Source organism: Amblyraja radiata, chromosome 24, assembly GCF_010909765.2.
Source record: "Amblyraja radiata isolate CabotCenter1 chromosome 24, sAmbRad1.1.pri, whole genome shotgun sequence".
NCBI lineage: Eukaryota > Metazoa > Chordata > Chondrichthyes > Rajiformes > Rajidae > Amblyraja > Amblyraja radiata.
The window spans coordinates 4,305,248-4,320,989 of record NC_045979.1 but is presented as its reverse complement, the minus strand read 5'-3'; the positions used below and the strand labels follow the sequence as shown (position 1 = coordinate 4,320,989).

At 44.8% G+C, this 15,742-nt stretch overlaps 1 protein-coding gene across 4 annotated transcripts in view; it reads right to left on the bottom strand.

Annotated features, from left to right (window-relative positions):
• The window catches only part of rsbn1 (round spermatid basic protein 1), an 81,293-nt gene extending 65,761 nt beyond the window's left edge, over nt 1-15,532 (bottom strand). For 2 of the 4 annotated variants that reach the window (XM_033042287.1, XM_033042288.1), the window contains exons 1-2: nt 15,074-15,532; nt 13,778-13,819 (exon numbers count right to left, since the gene is read on the bottom strand). In XM_033042287.1, the coding sequence (XP_032898178.1) occupies nt 13,778-13,819; nt 15,074-15,512 (481 nt within the window). In that variant the 5' untranslated portion in view covers nt 15,513-15,532. The remainder of the gene's footprint in view (nt 1-13,777; nt 13,820-15,073) is intronic. The other 2 variants (XM_033042289.1, XM_033042290.1) reach the window with 1 other exon arrangement.
• Nucleotides 15,533-15,742: the final 210 nt, after the last annotated feature.

Genomic DNA, 15,742 nt, shown 5'->3' with positions numbered 1-15,742 from the left:
AGTGCGTCCGCACTACCATATTTTCGGAAAATCCCGAGTCAGCGAGGTAGTCCTGCCGGAAAAGTGGCGCCTCGTCCCCGTGGGCGGCGGCAATCCAACCGTTATCGGACTTCCGAGCTCGACTCGTTAACTGCCGCCCAGACTGCCTGTGCAAGAAATTTCTGTAAAATTAATTTATATTTAATATATGGAGGAAGATTGACTTAACTTTATCGCCTTCCATCACAGTGAGGAATGCAAATTCCATTATGATGGATGTTTATGTTAAACTCTATCGTGTATTGTGTTCTTTTTACTTGTATGGTAATTCAAATATCACTGTACCATAATTGGTGCATGTGACAATAAATGTGAACTTGAACTATTTGTTTTATTTAAGCCTCTAGCAGTCCATGGTGCTTTAGAGATACAGGAGGGGTATAATTAGTGGTCAGAGGTGTATTGTTGCATCATCAATACTTGACCTGTGTTGGTCCAGCAAAATGGATAATATGGCAAGGCTTGGGAACAAAGGGTCCCGGAAATCTGTAGTGGACCTGTAGCTGGACAAGTGCATTAGGCATTCTATCTAAGTAAGTCTACAGATGGGTTTTCACAATGCAAAAATGTCAGAATGTGAACTTGCATTCATATAGTACCTTTTAATAACCTAATTGACCCAAAACAATTTACAATTGATGCACTATTGTTGAAGACAACGTAGATACATAGGCAATAGGTGCAGGAGTAGGCCATTCGGCCCTTCGAGCCAGCACCCCCATTCAATGTGATCATGGCTGATCATCCATAATCAGTATGTAAGAAGGAACTGCAGATGCTGGAAAATCGAAGGTACACAAAAATGCTGGAGAAACTCAGCGGGTGCAGCAGCATATATAGAGCGAAAGAAATAGGTAATGTTTCGGGCCGAAACCTTGAGTCTGAAGAAAGGTTTCAGCCCGAAACGTTGCCTATTTCCTTCGCTCCATAGATGCTGCTGCACCCGCTGAGTTTCTCCAGCATTTTTGTGTACCATCCATAATCAGTACCCCGTTCCTGCCTTCTCCCCATATCTCTTGATTCCGCTAGCCCTAAGAGCTCTACCCAACTCTCTTTTGAATGCATCCAGTGAATCGGATGTCTCCACTGCCTTCTGAGGCAAAGAATTCCACAAATTCACAACTCTCTGGGTGAAAAACGTTTTTCTCATCTCAGTTCTAAATTGCCTTACCCTTATTCTTAAACTATGGCCCCTGGTTCTGGACAGTCCCAACATCGGGAACATGTTTCCTGCATCTAGGGTGTCCAATCCCTTAATAATTTTATTGTTTCTATAAGATACCCTCTCATCCTTCTAAATTCCAGTGAATACAAGCCCAACCGCTCCATTCTTTCAACATGTGACAGTCCCGCCATCCCGGTAATTAACCTCATGAACCTGCGTTGCACTCCCTCAATAGCAAGAATGTCCTTCCCCAAATTATGAGACCAAAACTGCACACAATACTACAGGTGTGGTCTCACCAGGGCCCTGTACAACTGCTGAAGGACCTCTTTGCTCCTATACTCAACTCCTCTTGTTATGGCCAACATGCCATTAACTTTCTTCACTGCCTGCTATACCTGCATGCTTACTTTCAGTGATTGATGCACAAGGACACCCAGGTTTTGTTATACTTCCCCTTTTCCTAACCCAACACCATTCAGATAATAATCTGCCTACCTGTTCTTGCCGCCAAAGTGGATAACCTCACAATTATTCACATTATACTGCATCTGCCCACTCACCCAACCTGTCCAAGTCACCCTGCATCCTCATTGCATCCTCTTCATAGTTTAACTACCACCCAGCTTTGTGTCATCTGCAAATTTGCTAATGTCACTTTTAATTCCTTCATCTAAATCATTAATGTATATTGTAAATAGCTGCAGTCCCAGCACGGAGCCTTGCGACACTGCCTGCCACTCTGAAAGGGACCTGTTAATCCCTACTCGTTGTTTCCTGTCTGCCAACCAATTTTCTATCCATGTCAATATCCTACCCCCAATACATGTGCTCTAATTTTGCCAACCAGAGTGGGACCTTATCAAAGGCTTTCTGAAAGTTCAGGCACACCACATCCACTGGCTCTCCCATGTCCATTTTCCTCGTTACATCCCCTTCGTAAATCCATGCTGACTTGGACCAATCTTAGATACTGCAATCCAAATGCGCTGTTATTACATTTTTAATAACCGACTCCAGCATCTTCCCCAACACCAGGCTAACTGGTCTATAATTCCCTGCTTTCTCTCTCTCCATCCTTTCTTAAAAAGTGGGATAACATTAGCTACCTTCCAATCCACAGTAACTGATCCAGAATCTATAGAACATTGGAAAATGATCACCAATGCAGCCACCTCCTTGAGTACCTGACGGGAATTGCTTGAAGTTGAAGGTTAAGGTCGATGCAAAACTATTGACTAGGATGCAATGGAGAACATTGCTCTTCAAATAATGGCATGGAATCTTATGTCCAAAGGTGGCTGATAAGTCATTATATTTTACCATTTCATTCTAAGAACAACTCTGATGCAATCATAATCCCGCAGTATAACAATTAACTGTTACTTTTTCCAAGAATTTAAAGTGGTGTTTAAACTTTCTGACTTCAATGCAAGTATGCTCTCCTTTCAGTTGTGGCCAACTATTCTTCGTTGAAGGTAGACAAAAAAGCTGGAGAAACTCAGCGGGTGCAGCAGCATCTATGGAGCGAAGGAAATAGGCAACGTTTCGGGCCGAAACCCTATTCTTCGTTGAATTTGTGCTGCCCCTACCAACTACGCTGCAGCTGGTGCACAAATTCTCATTAAAACCTGCAGCAAGTACTTCAGGTTGACATAAATGCCATACACAGCTAAAGGTTTGTTCGCCCAAGTGTTTTGTGAAATTAAATCAGCTTTCAAAATTGTTCTACAAATCTGGCACTTCAATCAGGTTGAGAAAAACACGCAACATTTTTTGGGGATGTGCCAGATTTTCAGGGAGATTTATCACAACCAGAGAATAAGAGGTTAGGAAATAGCTGTTTTGCCTCCAGCACACTGTACAACATCAATACTCAACAGCAATGGCATTCATTCAAATTGAACCAATGAAACTGCTCACACACAGGAATAAATCAATTATTTAAAAAAGATATATATATTTAAATGCAATCGGTAACCCTGAACACATCATGTTCGCAATCGCAGAACAAGTCACTAGCAGAGTACAATCCAGGGACCATACTCAGAATTATACTTTTGCATTTTTACCACACAACATTAAACAGCATAAATATGCAGGAAGGAACTGCAGATGCTACCTAAACTAAAGACTGACATAGTGCCCTCCATAATGTTTTGAAATGCGGGGACTATGTATAAACACTGCTGCAATTTGTACATGGTGAAACCAAAATGTATAAAAATGGCCTTTATTAAAATCTGACAATGTGCACTTTAAACACGTGATTTTTTTCTATTACAAATCTCAAATTGTGGAGTACAGAAGCAAATAAATAAATGATGGGTCTTTGTCCCAAACATTATGGAGGGCACTGTAAAATGCTGGAGTAACTCAGTGGGATGGGCAACATCTCTGGGGAGAAGGAATGGATGACGTTTCGGGTTGAGACCCTTCTTCAGATTAGTGTCAGGGGAAAGGGAAACGCGAGATGTAGACACTGAAACTTATAACTAATGGTGAACCAAAATGTTAGCAGAAGCAGCAGCGGGGGCAGATGCGGACGGGGAGCTGGGGCTGGCAAGTGTTTGCGAGGCTGGCGAGTAGCTCGCTGCAGCTCCGGCCATGGAGCAGCCTCAGTGCAAGAGTCCCGGGCCGTCGGAGGCGTTGCACCACTGCCGTAAGAGTCTGCGCCGAATTCGCCCTGGTGACAGGCATGGACCAGGCTGCGGCTTGGTGCATCCTGGAGGACAACCAGTGGCTGCTGGAAGTAGGTACCAAGCACTAGGTAGAAGCAGTGGAAGATAGTGGCCTTCAAATGGGGGTAGTTGGAGAAAGCATTCTGCTTGCCTGCTAGATTTTCACTTACTGTAACTGCAGGAAAAATGTTCCTGATGTTGGGGGGGGGTCCAGAACCAGGGGTCACAGTTTAAGAATAAAGGGTACGCCATTTAGGACTGAGATGAGGACAAACATTCTTCACCTAGAGAGTTGTGAATCTGTGGAATTCTCTGCCACAGAAGGCAGTGGAGGCCAATTCACTGGATGTTTTCAAGAGAGAGTTACATTTAGCTCTTGGGGCTAGTGAAATCAAGGGATATGGGGAAAAAACAGGAAAGAGTACTGATTTTAGATGAACAGCCATGATCATATTGAATGGCAGTGCTGGCTCGAAGGGCCGAATGGCCATTTCCTGCACCTACTTTCTATGTTTCTATGCTTGAGTATATGGCAATAAAACTCGACCACTTGATTTTGAAGCATTCATGCATGCTGGAGGTATAATGTAGTCATAGAGTGATACAGTGTGAAAACAGGTCCTTCGGCCCAATTTGCCTACATCCGCCCAGCTACACCACCTGTTTTTGGTCCATATCCCTCCAAACCTGTCCTATCCATGTATCAGCCTAACTGTTTCCTAAATGTTGGGATAGTCCCTGCCTCAACTACCTCCTCTAGCAGCTTGTTCCATACACCCACCACTCTTTGTGTGGAAAAAATTAACCCTCAGATTCCTATGAAATCTTTTCCCCTTCACCTTAAATCTGTCCTCTGGTCCTCGATTCACCTACTCTGGGCAAGAGACAGTGCATTGAAATGTATATTTCTAATGCATTTTAGATTTCTCGCAAGTCTTACTTTAAAAAAAGTAATGTTTCCACAAACATATCCCCCTTTATTAAGGGTTTCGAAGGGTTTAGAAGGGTTTCGGCCCGAAACGTCGCCTATTTCCTTCGCTCCATAGATGCTGCTGCACCCGCTGAGTTTCCCCAGCAATTTTGTGTACCCCCTTTATTAATGTCATGGTTTGATGATTCTAAATTCAAATCAAAATGAAATATACTTCAAAAGGAGAACGCATACTTTCAAAATACTCAGATTTTTTTCACCGAGCAAAACATAATTTGTATGACTTTGCAAAATCAGGAAATGTTATGATTATTTCTTGTCCCTTGTTCAAAACTACAAACAAAATGGGGTGGTGGTGTGATGGGGGATATTTCCTCCAATTTTTGAGGTGGGGTTGGCCTGTATTATTATCCCCCAGTTTTTGGAGGTCAAGCAATAACAAAAATAATAATCACCGGTGCCTATCTCATGTAAACATAGAAACATAGAAATTAGGTGCAGGAGTAGGCCATTCGGCCCTTCGAGCCTGCACCGCCATTCAATATGATCATGGCTGATCATCCAACTCAGTATCCCGTACCTGCCTTCTCTCTATACCCTCTGATCCCCTTAGCCACAAGGGCCACATCTAACTCCCTCTTAAATATAGCCAATGAACTGGCCTCGACTACCCTCTGTGGCAGAGAGTTCCAGAGATTCACCACTCTCTGTGTGAAAAAAGTTCTTCTCATCTCGGTTTTAAAGGATTTCCCCCTTATCCTTAAGCTGTGACCGCTTGTCCTGGACTTCCCCAACATCGGGAGCAATCTTCCTGCATCTAGCCTGTCCAACCCCTTAAGAATTTTATAAGTTTCTATAAGATCCCCTCTCAATCTCCTAAATTGTAGAGAGTATAAACCAAGTCTATCCAGTCTTTCTTCATAAGACAGTCCTGACATCCCAGGAATCAGTCTGGTGAACCTTCTCTGCACTCCCTCTATGGCAATAATGTCCTTCCTCAGGTTTGGAGACCAAAACTGTACGCAATACTCCAGGTGTGGTCTCACCAAGACCCTGTACAACTTCAATTCAATTCAATTCAACTTTAATGTCATTGCACAAATACTGAGTATGGGTACAACGAAATGCAGTTTTGCGTCAGTCCGTAGTAGTGCAATATAGAAAATTAAATAAAAAAAAGAGGATACAGAATAATAAAAAATACAGAATAATTAAACAATGGGGACGGAGGGACCGGAGGAATCTATCGGCGGGACTCCGAGTTCAGCAATGCGACGGTATGATTGTAGAAGCTGTTCCTCATCCTACTGGTACGAGACCTGAGGCTCCTATACCGCCTCCCTGATGGGAGGAGGGCAAACAGTCCATGGTTGGGGTGGGAGGGGTCTTTAATGATCTTCCCAGCTCGTTTCAGACACCGTTTTCGGTGGAGGGCATCCATGGCAGGGAGCGGGGCGCCGATGATGTGCTGCGCGGTTTTCACCACCCGTTGTAGTGCCTTCCTGTCCGCAACAGTGCAGCTGCTGTACCATACCGTGAAGCAGGCGGTCAGGATGCTCTCGATGGTACACCTGTAGAAGTTGGTCAGGATCTGGGGGGACAGGTGGGCTTTCTTGAGCCTCCTCAGGAAGTAAAGGCGCTGCTGTGCCTTTTTGATCAGCTTGGAGGTGTTGAGGGACCAGGACAAATCCTCCGAGATGTGTACCCCGAGGAATTTGTAGCTGGAGACGCGCTCCACCTCAGTCCCGTTTATGTGGATGGGGGTATGTCTGCCCCCTCTGACCTTCCTGAAGTCGACAATAAGTTCCTTCGTCTTCTTGGAGTTGAGGACGAGGTTATTATTGGCACACCAGGTTGTCAGGTGCTGGACCTCCTCTCGGTAGGCTGACTCATCGTTGTCACTGATCAGTCCTACCACCGTGGTGTCGTCAGCAAACTTAATGATGGCGTTGGATCCGTACTTAGGGATGCAGTCGTGGGTGAAGAGGGAGTAGAGGAGAGGGCTGAGCACACAGCCCTGTGGCACGCCGGTGTTCAGTGTTATAGTGGTGGAGGTGAGGTTGTTGACCCTAACAGACTGTGGTCTGTTGGTGAGGAAATCCAGTGTCCAGTTGCAGAGGGAGGTGGAGATGCCAAGTCCGCTGCAGTAGAACCTCCCTGCTCCTATACTCAAATCCTTTTGCTATGAAAGCTAACATACCATTCGCTTTCTTCACTGCCTGCAGCACCTGCATGCCTATTTTCAATGACTGGTGTACCATGACACCCAGGTCTCGCTGCATCTCCCCTTTTCCTAGTCGGCCACCATTTAGATAATAGTCTGCTTTCCTGTTTTTGCCACCAAAATGGATAACCTCACATTTATCCACATTATACTGCATCTGCCAAACATTTGCACACTCATCCAGCCTATCCAAGTCACCTTGCAGTCTCCTAGCATCCTCCTCACAGCTAACACTGCCCCCCAGCTTAGTGTCATCCGCAAACTTGGAGATATTGCCTTCAATTCCTTAATGTAGACCCTACATTATCTTAAAAATACTTAAAACATAAAAAATTCAAAAAGTCTCTACCGTGGGAGGGGGTGCGCCCCCCTCTCACACCCTCCCCCCACTCGGTCACTTCCCTCCCTCGCCGGGTACCCCCTAGGCCAGTGATCAGTGATCACTCAGCCCCCCCACTTTCAAAGACCCTCCCGGGCTCCTGTAAAGTAATACATTAAAACATTCTTGCAAACTTATTCATTGCTATTTTCCTACCTGCAGAACTAATGCATTTCTGCTAAAGATTTGAACATTCTAGCTTCTTAAAATTCATGGAGTTTGTAAGATAAAACTGAGTTATGAAAAAATGCTTCCATGTTTGAACTCTGCCCTTAAACAAACAAATAAAAATTTCACGATAAACTTAAAAAAAGAATCATATATACAGTTCAAAACAATATACCTGTAATGCTTTCAGAATTAGAATAGATTTATTCCACGATTGTTCATATTTTGGTCACACACGTGATTAAGAATGGGGGGGGCTCTCCCTATATAGCTCAGGCCCTCGAATCCTGGTAGGGTCTGCACTCCTTCCAGCTTACTGACATATTTTCTATAACACGGTGACACTAACTGAACACAATACTCCAAGTGTGGCCTCACCAACATCTTGCCCCAACCTCTTTTACAGCTTTCTCCCCCAGTTGCAATCAGACTAAAGAAGGTCCCAACCCTAAAAGTCACCTATTCATTCTCTCTACAGATGCTGCCTGACACACTGCATTGCTCCAGCACTATGTTTTGCTCCAGATTCAAACATTTGCATTTCCCTGCAACCCATTCGATATCCTGACCGTTGAAGGCCAGCATGCCAAAAGCCTTCTTCACATCCCTGTCTGCCCAATATGCCACTTTCAGGAAACTATACATATGGATTCCTGGATCCCCCTGCTTTACAACACTCCCCAGGGACCAACCATTCACTGTGAAGGTCCTTCCCTGGTTTGACTTTCCAAAATGCAAAACCTCACATATCCAAATTAAACTCCATTCGTCATTCCTCAGCCCATTTACCCAGATGATCAATATTCCATTTTAATTCTTGTCAACCATCTTCATTGTCTATGATACCATCTATTTTTGTGTCATCTGCAAACTTGTACATTCTCATCCATCTGTCTCCACCATCTCCTCGGGCAGCTCGTTCCAGATATCAGCTGCTCAGAAACTTCCTCCATCTTAAACTAATGCCCTCTACTTTCAGACTTCCCCACGATGGAAAGCGGACCCTGGCTATCTACCTTATCCATGCCCCTCATAATTTTGTGTACCTCTACCATGTCACAAAGTCAGAATGATAGAGCACAGGAACAGGCCCTTCAGTCCAACACGTCCATGCAGTCCAGGTTTTATAACTGAGCTAGTCGCATTTACCTATGCTTGGCTGTGCACCTCTACAGGTGCACAGTCGAGAGCATACTGACCGGTTGCATCGTGGCTTGGTTCGGCAATTTGAGCGCCCTGGAGAGGAAAGGACTACAAAAAATAGTAAACACTGCCCAGTCCATCATCGGCTCTGACCTTCCTTCCATCGAGGGAATTTATCGCAGTCGCTGCCTCAAAAAGGCTGGCAGTATCATCAAAGACCCACACCATCCTGGCCACACACTCATCTCCCTGCTACCTTCAGGTAGAAGGTACAGGATCCTGAAGACTGCAACAACCAGGTTCAGGAATAGCTACTTCCCCACAGCCATCAGGCTATTAAACCTGGCTCGGACAATACTCTGATTATTAATAACCACTTTCTGTTATTTGCACTTTACCAGTTTATTTATTCATGTGTGTATATATTTATATCATGGTATATGGACACATTTATCTGTTTTGTAGTAAATGCCTACTATTTTTCTGTGTGCTTAAGCAAAGCAAGAATTTCATTGTCCTATACAGGGACACATGACAATAAACTCACTTGAACACTTGGCCCATATCGCTCCAAATCTTTCTAATAGAATGCCTAATTACAATGCCTAATGCCTAAATTTGGTTTAACCTTCACAACTGTACCCATCTCTACAGCTTCCACTGGCAGCTCATTCTACATGTACCATCCACTGCATGAAGAAAATGCCTCCATATGTCTCTTATATCTTTCCCTTCACCTTATAACCTTTCATCTTCTTTTATTCCAAGGTAAAAATACCTAGCCTAATCAACTCTGCTGAAAACTCAAGCCCTCCAATCCGAGCAACAACCTTGTAAATCTTTTCTGCACCCTTTTTCGTTTAATCTTATCCTTTTTGAAAGGAAATCAAAAATCTCAAATCTTAAATGCCAAATATAAAACTATAGTCAAGGAATTTGTAGCAATTTTGCTTTGCCTGACTTCAGAAAGTAGGGCATGAAATCTAGGCTAATGCACGTAATGCAGCAGTGAGGAATTGTTGCAATAAAGGTGTCAGCTTTCAGGTGAGATAACAACATACACTTGACACAGCATCTCAAACTTGAAGAATTTCCAATGGTTCACAGGTGCATTAGCTAATAAAATTCGGGATCCAAGCCACAAAAGGAGATATCAGATTCAGTGACAAAAATTTTAATCCAATGTAGTTCAAGAAGCAGCCTTGTAAATTGAAGCACAGTTTAGTATGTGAATACCAGAGTTTTCTGCCTTGCGTGGCTGAAAGAACATCTATTAATAATGAAACTATTAAAATTCTGGTTGTGTAAGAGGCCAGAATGGGTAAGCTGTGAGATCTTTAGTTAGGTCTTTATTCTTTGGAGCGCGGAAGGTTAAGGCGGGACTTGATAGAGGTCTTTAAAATGATGAGAGGGATAGACAGAGTTGACGTGGATAAGCTTTTCCCACTGAGAGTAGGGAAGATTCAAACAAGAGGACATGACTTGAGAATTAAGGGACAGAAGTTTAGGGGTAACATGAGGGGGAACTTCTTTACTCAGAGAGTGGTAGCTGTGTGGAATGAGCTTCCAGTGAAGGTGGTGGAGGCAGGTTCGATTTTATCATTTAAAAATAAATTGGATAGTTATATGGACGGGAAAGGAATGGAGGGTTATGGTCTGAGTGCAGGTAGATGGGACTAGGGGAGAATACGTGTTCGGCACGGACTAGAAGGGCCGAGATGGCCTGTTTCCGTGCTGTAATTGTTATATGGTTATATCTTGGAAAAAGTAATACATGACGTTTCACTGATATGAAAAAGATATCAGGGTTTTGAAAATAATATAGAGAAGCTTTAAAATCAGGATGCTGACAAACTTAGGATATGTCCTGCAAAGGTTTGAAGTCCATCATCAATCAGGGGAATGGTGAAATTGTCATGTCGAGGCAACAGTTAAAGTCAAGGCCAAGTGATTTAAGAGAAAGGCAAAAAAAGAAACAACATACTGGAGTAACTCAGCGGGTCAGGCGTTTTAGGCCGGCACAGTTCTTCAGACAAATATGTAACTTGGCTGTTGTATGCAAGCAGATTCAAGTCCCTTTCCCCTTCTTCAGACTGAGAGTCAGGGGAAAGGGAAACGAGAGATATAGGCGATGATGTAGAGAGATATAGAACAAATGAATGAAAGATATACAACAAAGTAACTCTGATAAAGGAAACAGGCCATGGTTAGCTGTGTGCTAGATGAGAACCAGTAGACAACGAGACTCAACACGACTTTGAAGCTGGTATGACTTGGGTGAGGAAGGGATGGAGAGAGAGGGAATGCAGCCCAAGCGAAATTTGAGACGCTGTTCCGCCAATTTGCGTTTGGCCTCACTCTGACAACGGAGGAGGCCTGGGACAGAAAGGTCAGTGTGGGAATGGGAAGAGAAATTAAAGTGTTTGGCTAATGATAGAACAGGTAGGTCAAGGTGGACTGAGTGAAGGTGTTCAGCGAAAGATCGGCAGTCTACTTTTGGTCGTCAAGTTACTTTTTATTTATATAGCACATTTAAAAAACAACTCTCGTTGGCCAAAGTGCTTTAGATTGGTGGAGGTACTAATGTTATACAACAGTGGTTCATAGATTAAATACAAACATCACTACATACATATAGCCCTCGCTCAGAGGATGTCAAGAAAGGCTTGGGAGTAGAGATGAGTTTTAAGTCTCGACTTAAAGGAGTCGATGGAGGGGGCAGTTCTGATGGGAAGAGGGATGCTGTTCCACAGTCTAGGAGCTGCAACCGCAAAGGTGCAGTCCCCCTGAGCTTATGCCTAGACCGCGGGATGTTCAGTAACCCCAAGTCGGCTGATCTGAGGGACCTGGAGGTGGTGTGGTGGGTAAGCAGACTTTTTATGTAGGTCTCGCCAATGTATAAGAGTTCACACCTTGAACAACGGATACAGCAGATGAGGTTCGAGGAGGTGCAAGTGAATCTCTGCCTAACCTGAAAGGACCGTCGGATCCCAGGACAGAGTCGAGGGTGGAAATATAGTGACATGTGTTGCATCTCCTGTGGTTGCAGGGGAAGGTGCCTGGGGAGGGAATGGTTTGGGTGGGAAGGGATGAGTTAACCAGAGAGTTGCGGAATGAACGGTCTCTGCAGACGGTGGAAAGGGGTGAAGGTGGAAAGATGTGGTGGGATCCCGTTGGAGGTGGCAGAAATGTCGTGGGATTATGTGTTGTATGCGATGGCTGATGGGGTGAAAGGCAAGGACTAGGGGACACTGTCCCGGTTGCGACTAGGGGGAGGGGGAGGGGGACCTAGGGCAGACTGTGGATGCTGCCTGACCCACTGAGATACTCCAGCATATTTATCTCTATGAAGAAGGTCTTCGGTCCGAAACATTGCTTATTTCCTTCGCTCCATAGATGCTGCTGCACCCGCTGAGTTTCTCCAGCACTTTTGTCTACCTTTGATTTTCCAGCATCTGCAGTTCTTTCTTAAACATATTTATGTCTTTCTTTGTTAAACCAGCATCTGCATTTCCTTGTTTCTATGTCACCTGCCCATGCTCTCCAGGAAAGCTACCTGATGTGTTGAGTTGCTCCAGCATTTTGTCTCTTAGGATAGGGATGCTGCATTGTTTCATTTAAAGAAATTAACTAATCAGTTGGGTAATCATGTCATTCTGGAAACTCCTGATCTTTATGTTTTAGTCTAAAACATACATGATTTTTCAAAACCAGCATCTTCCATCTTGTATTCTCAGCTGGTCTACTATACAGCATTTAACCATTTAGACACCTGAAGGGCACATAGAGTCATGGAGCCTGGAAACAGGCAGTTCTGCCCAACATGACCAAGATGTCCCATTTCAGTAATATATCTGTACCCCTCACCTTAAACTTATGTCCCCTGGCTAATGATTCCTCTACTCTGGGTAAATGACTGTGCGTTTACCCTATTTCCCTCATGATTTTATGCCATAACATCACCCCTCACTCTCCAGCACTCTGAGGAATAAAGTGCTAGCAAATCCATTCTCTCCCTATAGCTCAGGACTTTAAGTCCTACAACATCCTGATGACTCATATCTGCACCCTTAACAGCCAAACTACATCTTTCATATAACAGGCTAACCAAAACTCAACACAATGCTCCAAATCTGGCCTCACCAATGTTTTGTACAACAGTAACATAACATCCCAACTTCTATGTGTAGGAAAGAACTGAAGATGCTGGTTTAAATCGAAGATAGACACATATTGCTGGAGTAACTCAACGGGACAGGCAGGATCTCGGGAGAGAAGGAATGGGTGACGTTTCGGGTCTGAAGAAGTGTCTCGAGCCGAAACGTCACCCATTCCTTCTCTCCAGAGATGCTGCCTGTCCCACTGAGTTACTCCAGCATTTTGTGTCTATCTCCGATCCCAACTTCTATACTGAGCTTCCTGACTGAATGCCAATGTGCCAAATTCTTGACAACTATCTATCTGTGACACCACTTTCAAGGAACTGTGTACCTGCCCTCCTCAATTCCTCTGTTCTACAACACTCCTCAGAGCCCTACCAGTTACTATGAAGATCCTGCCCTGGTTTGACTTCCCAAAATGCAACACCTCGCACCTACCTGTATTAAACTCCATTAACCATTCCTCAACCCCGTGTGCCAAGTGATTAAGATCCCGCTGCAATGTTTGATAAGCATCTTTGCTATCAGCAATGTCACCCACTTTTGTGTCATGTGTAACCATAAACATCTGCAAACATCTGATAAATAGTGAAAGCACCAAGACCCCACTTTCAATCAAACCTACTTCAGCCTCCTCACCAAAATGGACAATTACTATAACTAAAACGTTACCGGTTACTAATCATTTAAGGACAACCCAAGGATATGGTATGGCACTATGTGTCTCCAGTCAAGCAAACAAACAATTGAACTGTAACTCCAGCAGTAGAGGGAATTTCTTTATATCAGGAACAGGTGGCAATGCCCAAGAGCCGAATAAAGTCACCATCAGAGACTTCCACATTCTCTGTTAACGACGTGTCCCATTTTGTACAAATTATCCCTACCTTTCAGATGAGATGTTAAACCAGGACCCTCTATTCTCTTGGCTAAAAGTGAGAAAAAAATTGTTTCATGTATTGAAGAGCAATTGAAATTCCCCTGAGTCCCCCTCATCCAACACCTAAACACACAACTAAAACACAACTTGTGGAACATTGCTTTGATTCCCAAGTTACATCAGAGATCACCACACTTGTGTTACTATGAAATGACAATGGATATCCCAAGAATGTGAAAGCCTGCCTATACCCAAACGTCAATTCTCTTGTCTCTATGATTCATCTTTAGATCACAGCCAAAAAAGGAAATAGTACATTATAACTCCTGCTCATTTTTGAAATTTGGCCCCCCTGATGTTTTTCATGACATCAAAATCTGGTAACAATGTATTGCTCCAAAGCAAAGAACAGTTCAATTGCCCCAAATCTAAAGGTTAATCCAAACAATTTCAGCACCTCCAAAATTGACCATCTATTTTACTCAAAAAACATTGTATTTTCTACTTGCAGCAAAACAATTCATTTATCGTAAACACAGGACAGCATTTTATAAAAGACCGAGGCAGGATAGTTTCAACTAATTAATCACTAAAAACAAAGCCCCAAAAAAGGATGAGAATTATCTATATTTCATAAACTTTGTTTAATATAGGACAAAGTATTTGATCCAGTGGAACGAAGAGCTTCAGTTTACATTATGTTTGAACTTCTCAAAAGTACTTTGTTGCTGATTAATATATATTTTACTGTGACATGTAGGCAAACGTAGACAAAAATGCTGGAGAAACTCAGCGGGTGCAGCAGCATCTATGGAGCGAAGGAAATAGGCAACGTTTCGGGCCGAAACGTTGCCCATTTCCTTCGCTCCATAGATGCTGCTGCACCCGCTGAGTTTCTCCAGCATTTTTGTCTACCTTCGATTTTCCAGCATCTGCAGTTCCTTCTTAAACAACATGTAGGCAAACGTGTCAGGAACTGCACACATTAAGATGGAAACCAACTAAGCAAATTGTCAAATGTTAGGCTTGAGGGCGACGATTTAAGAATAAAGTTACTCAACTACTCTTAGATTCAGTTTAAAAACCATAAATCCCTATTCTCACCCGTGTGTCACAGGCTCAGATGTCGGATGCTTGTGAGCAAAAGTACCACTCCTGAGACACAAGCACACACCGACTGAGAGAGGGCTGCCTGCCCTGCTGGAGGTCCTGTCTTTTAAACTGGGAGTGGGGAGGTTTGTACTGACCCCAGCGAGGGTCTGTAATGTTACCGGTGGCTACAACAGGTCAGACTAATCCGTACCTTTCCGCGGAGGCCCGCCGTCGCTATTCTCCTTCCTCGGCCGGTGCTTCTTCTCCTTCTCCCGGTGTGGGTGCTTGTCTCTCGGGTTCTTGTTCTTGGGGAGGGCGGTGGCGGTGGGGCCGGTGGCGGTGGGGGTGGTGGCGGGGCGCGGGCAGGGTTTGGGGCCGGGCAGGGGGCCGCAAGCTGGTGCTGGTACTGTGGGCGGACACAGCGAGTACACGGCGCCAGGTAGACCGCCGCTGACAGGAGCGGGGGGCGGGTAACGGAGCGCGGGTGCCGAGGTCGCCGGGCCGCGGAGGAGGCCGTGGTGGTGAGCTTTACGGCGCTTGGCGACGGGGTGAGGGCCAGGCCGCGGACTCGGGTCGGGGCTCAGGCCGGGCTCCCGATCCCGCGACTCCTTGTTCGGCGCCTTCAGGCGGATCAGGCCGAGCTGCGCCATCGCAAACCGGCAGTGACGTCCCCAGCTGCCGGAAGGGCCCCGCGGATAGAGCGGCTCTTGCCCCGCAGCACGGCTCCCGGAAGCGGGGCAAAGCAGCGGAAGCGGCGTCACTGTGCTGGGCGACCTTCCCATGGAACAGCTTCAGCGCCATCTTGGGTGAGGCAGAGCCCAGTTCAGTCCCCAGCAAAGATGCTCCTCTAGTATCTTTGGTACCCGGCAAACACTGAAGA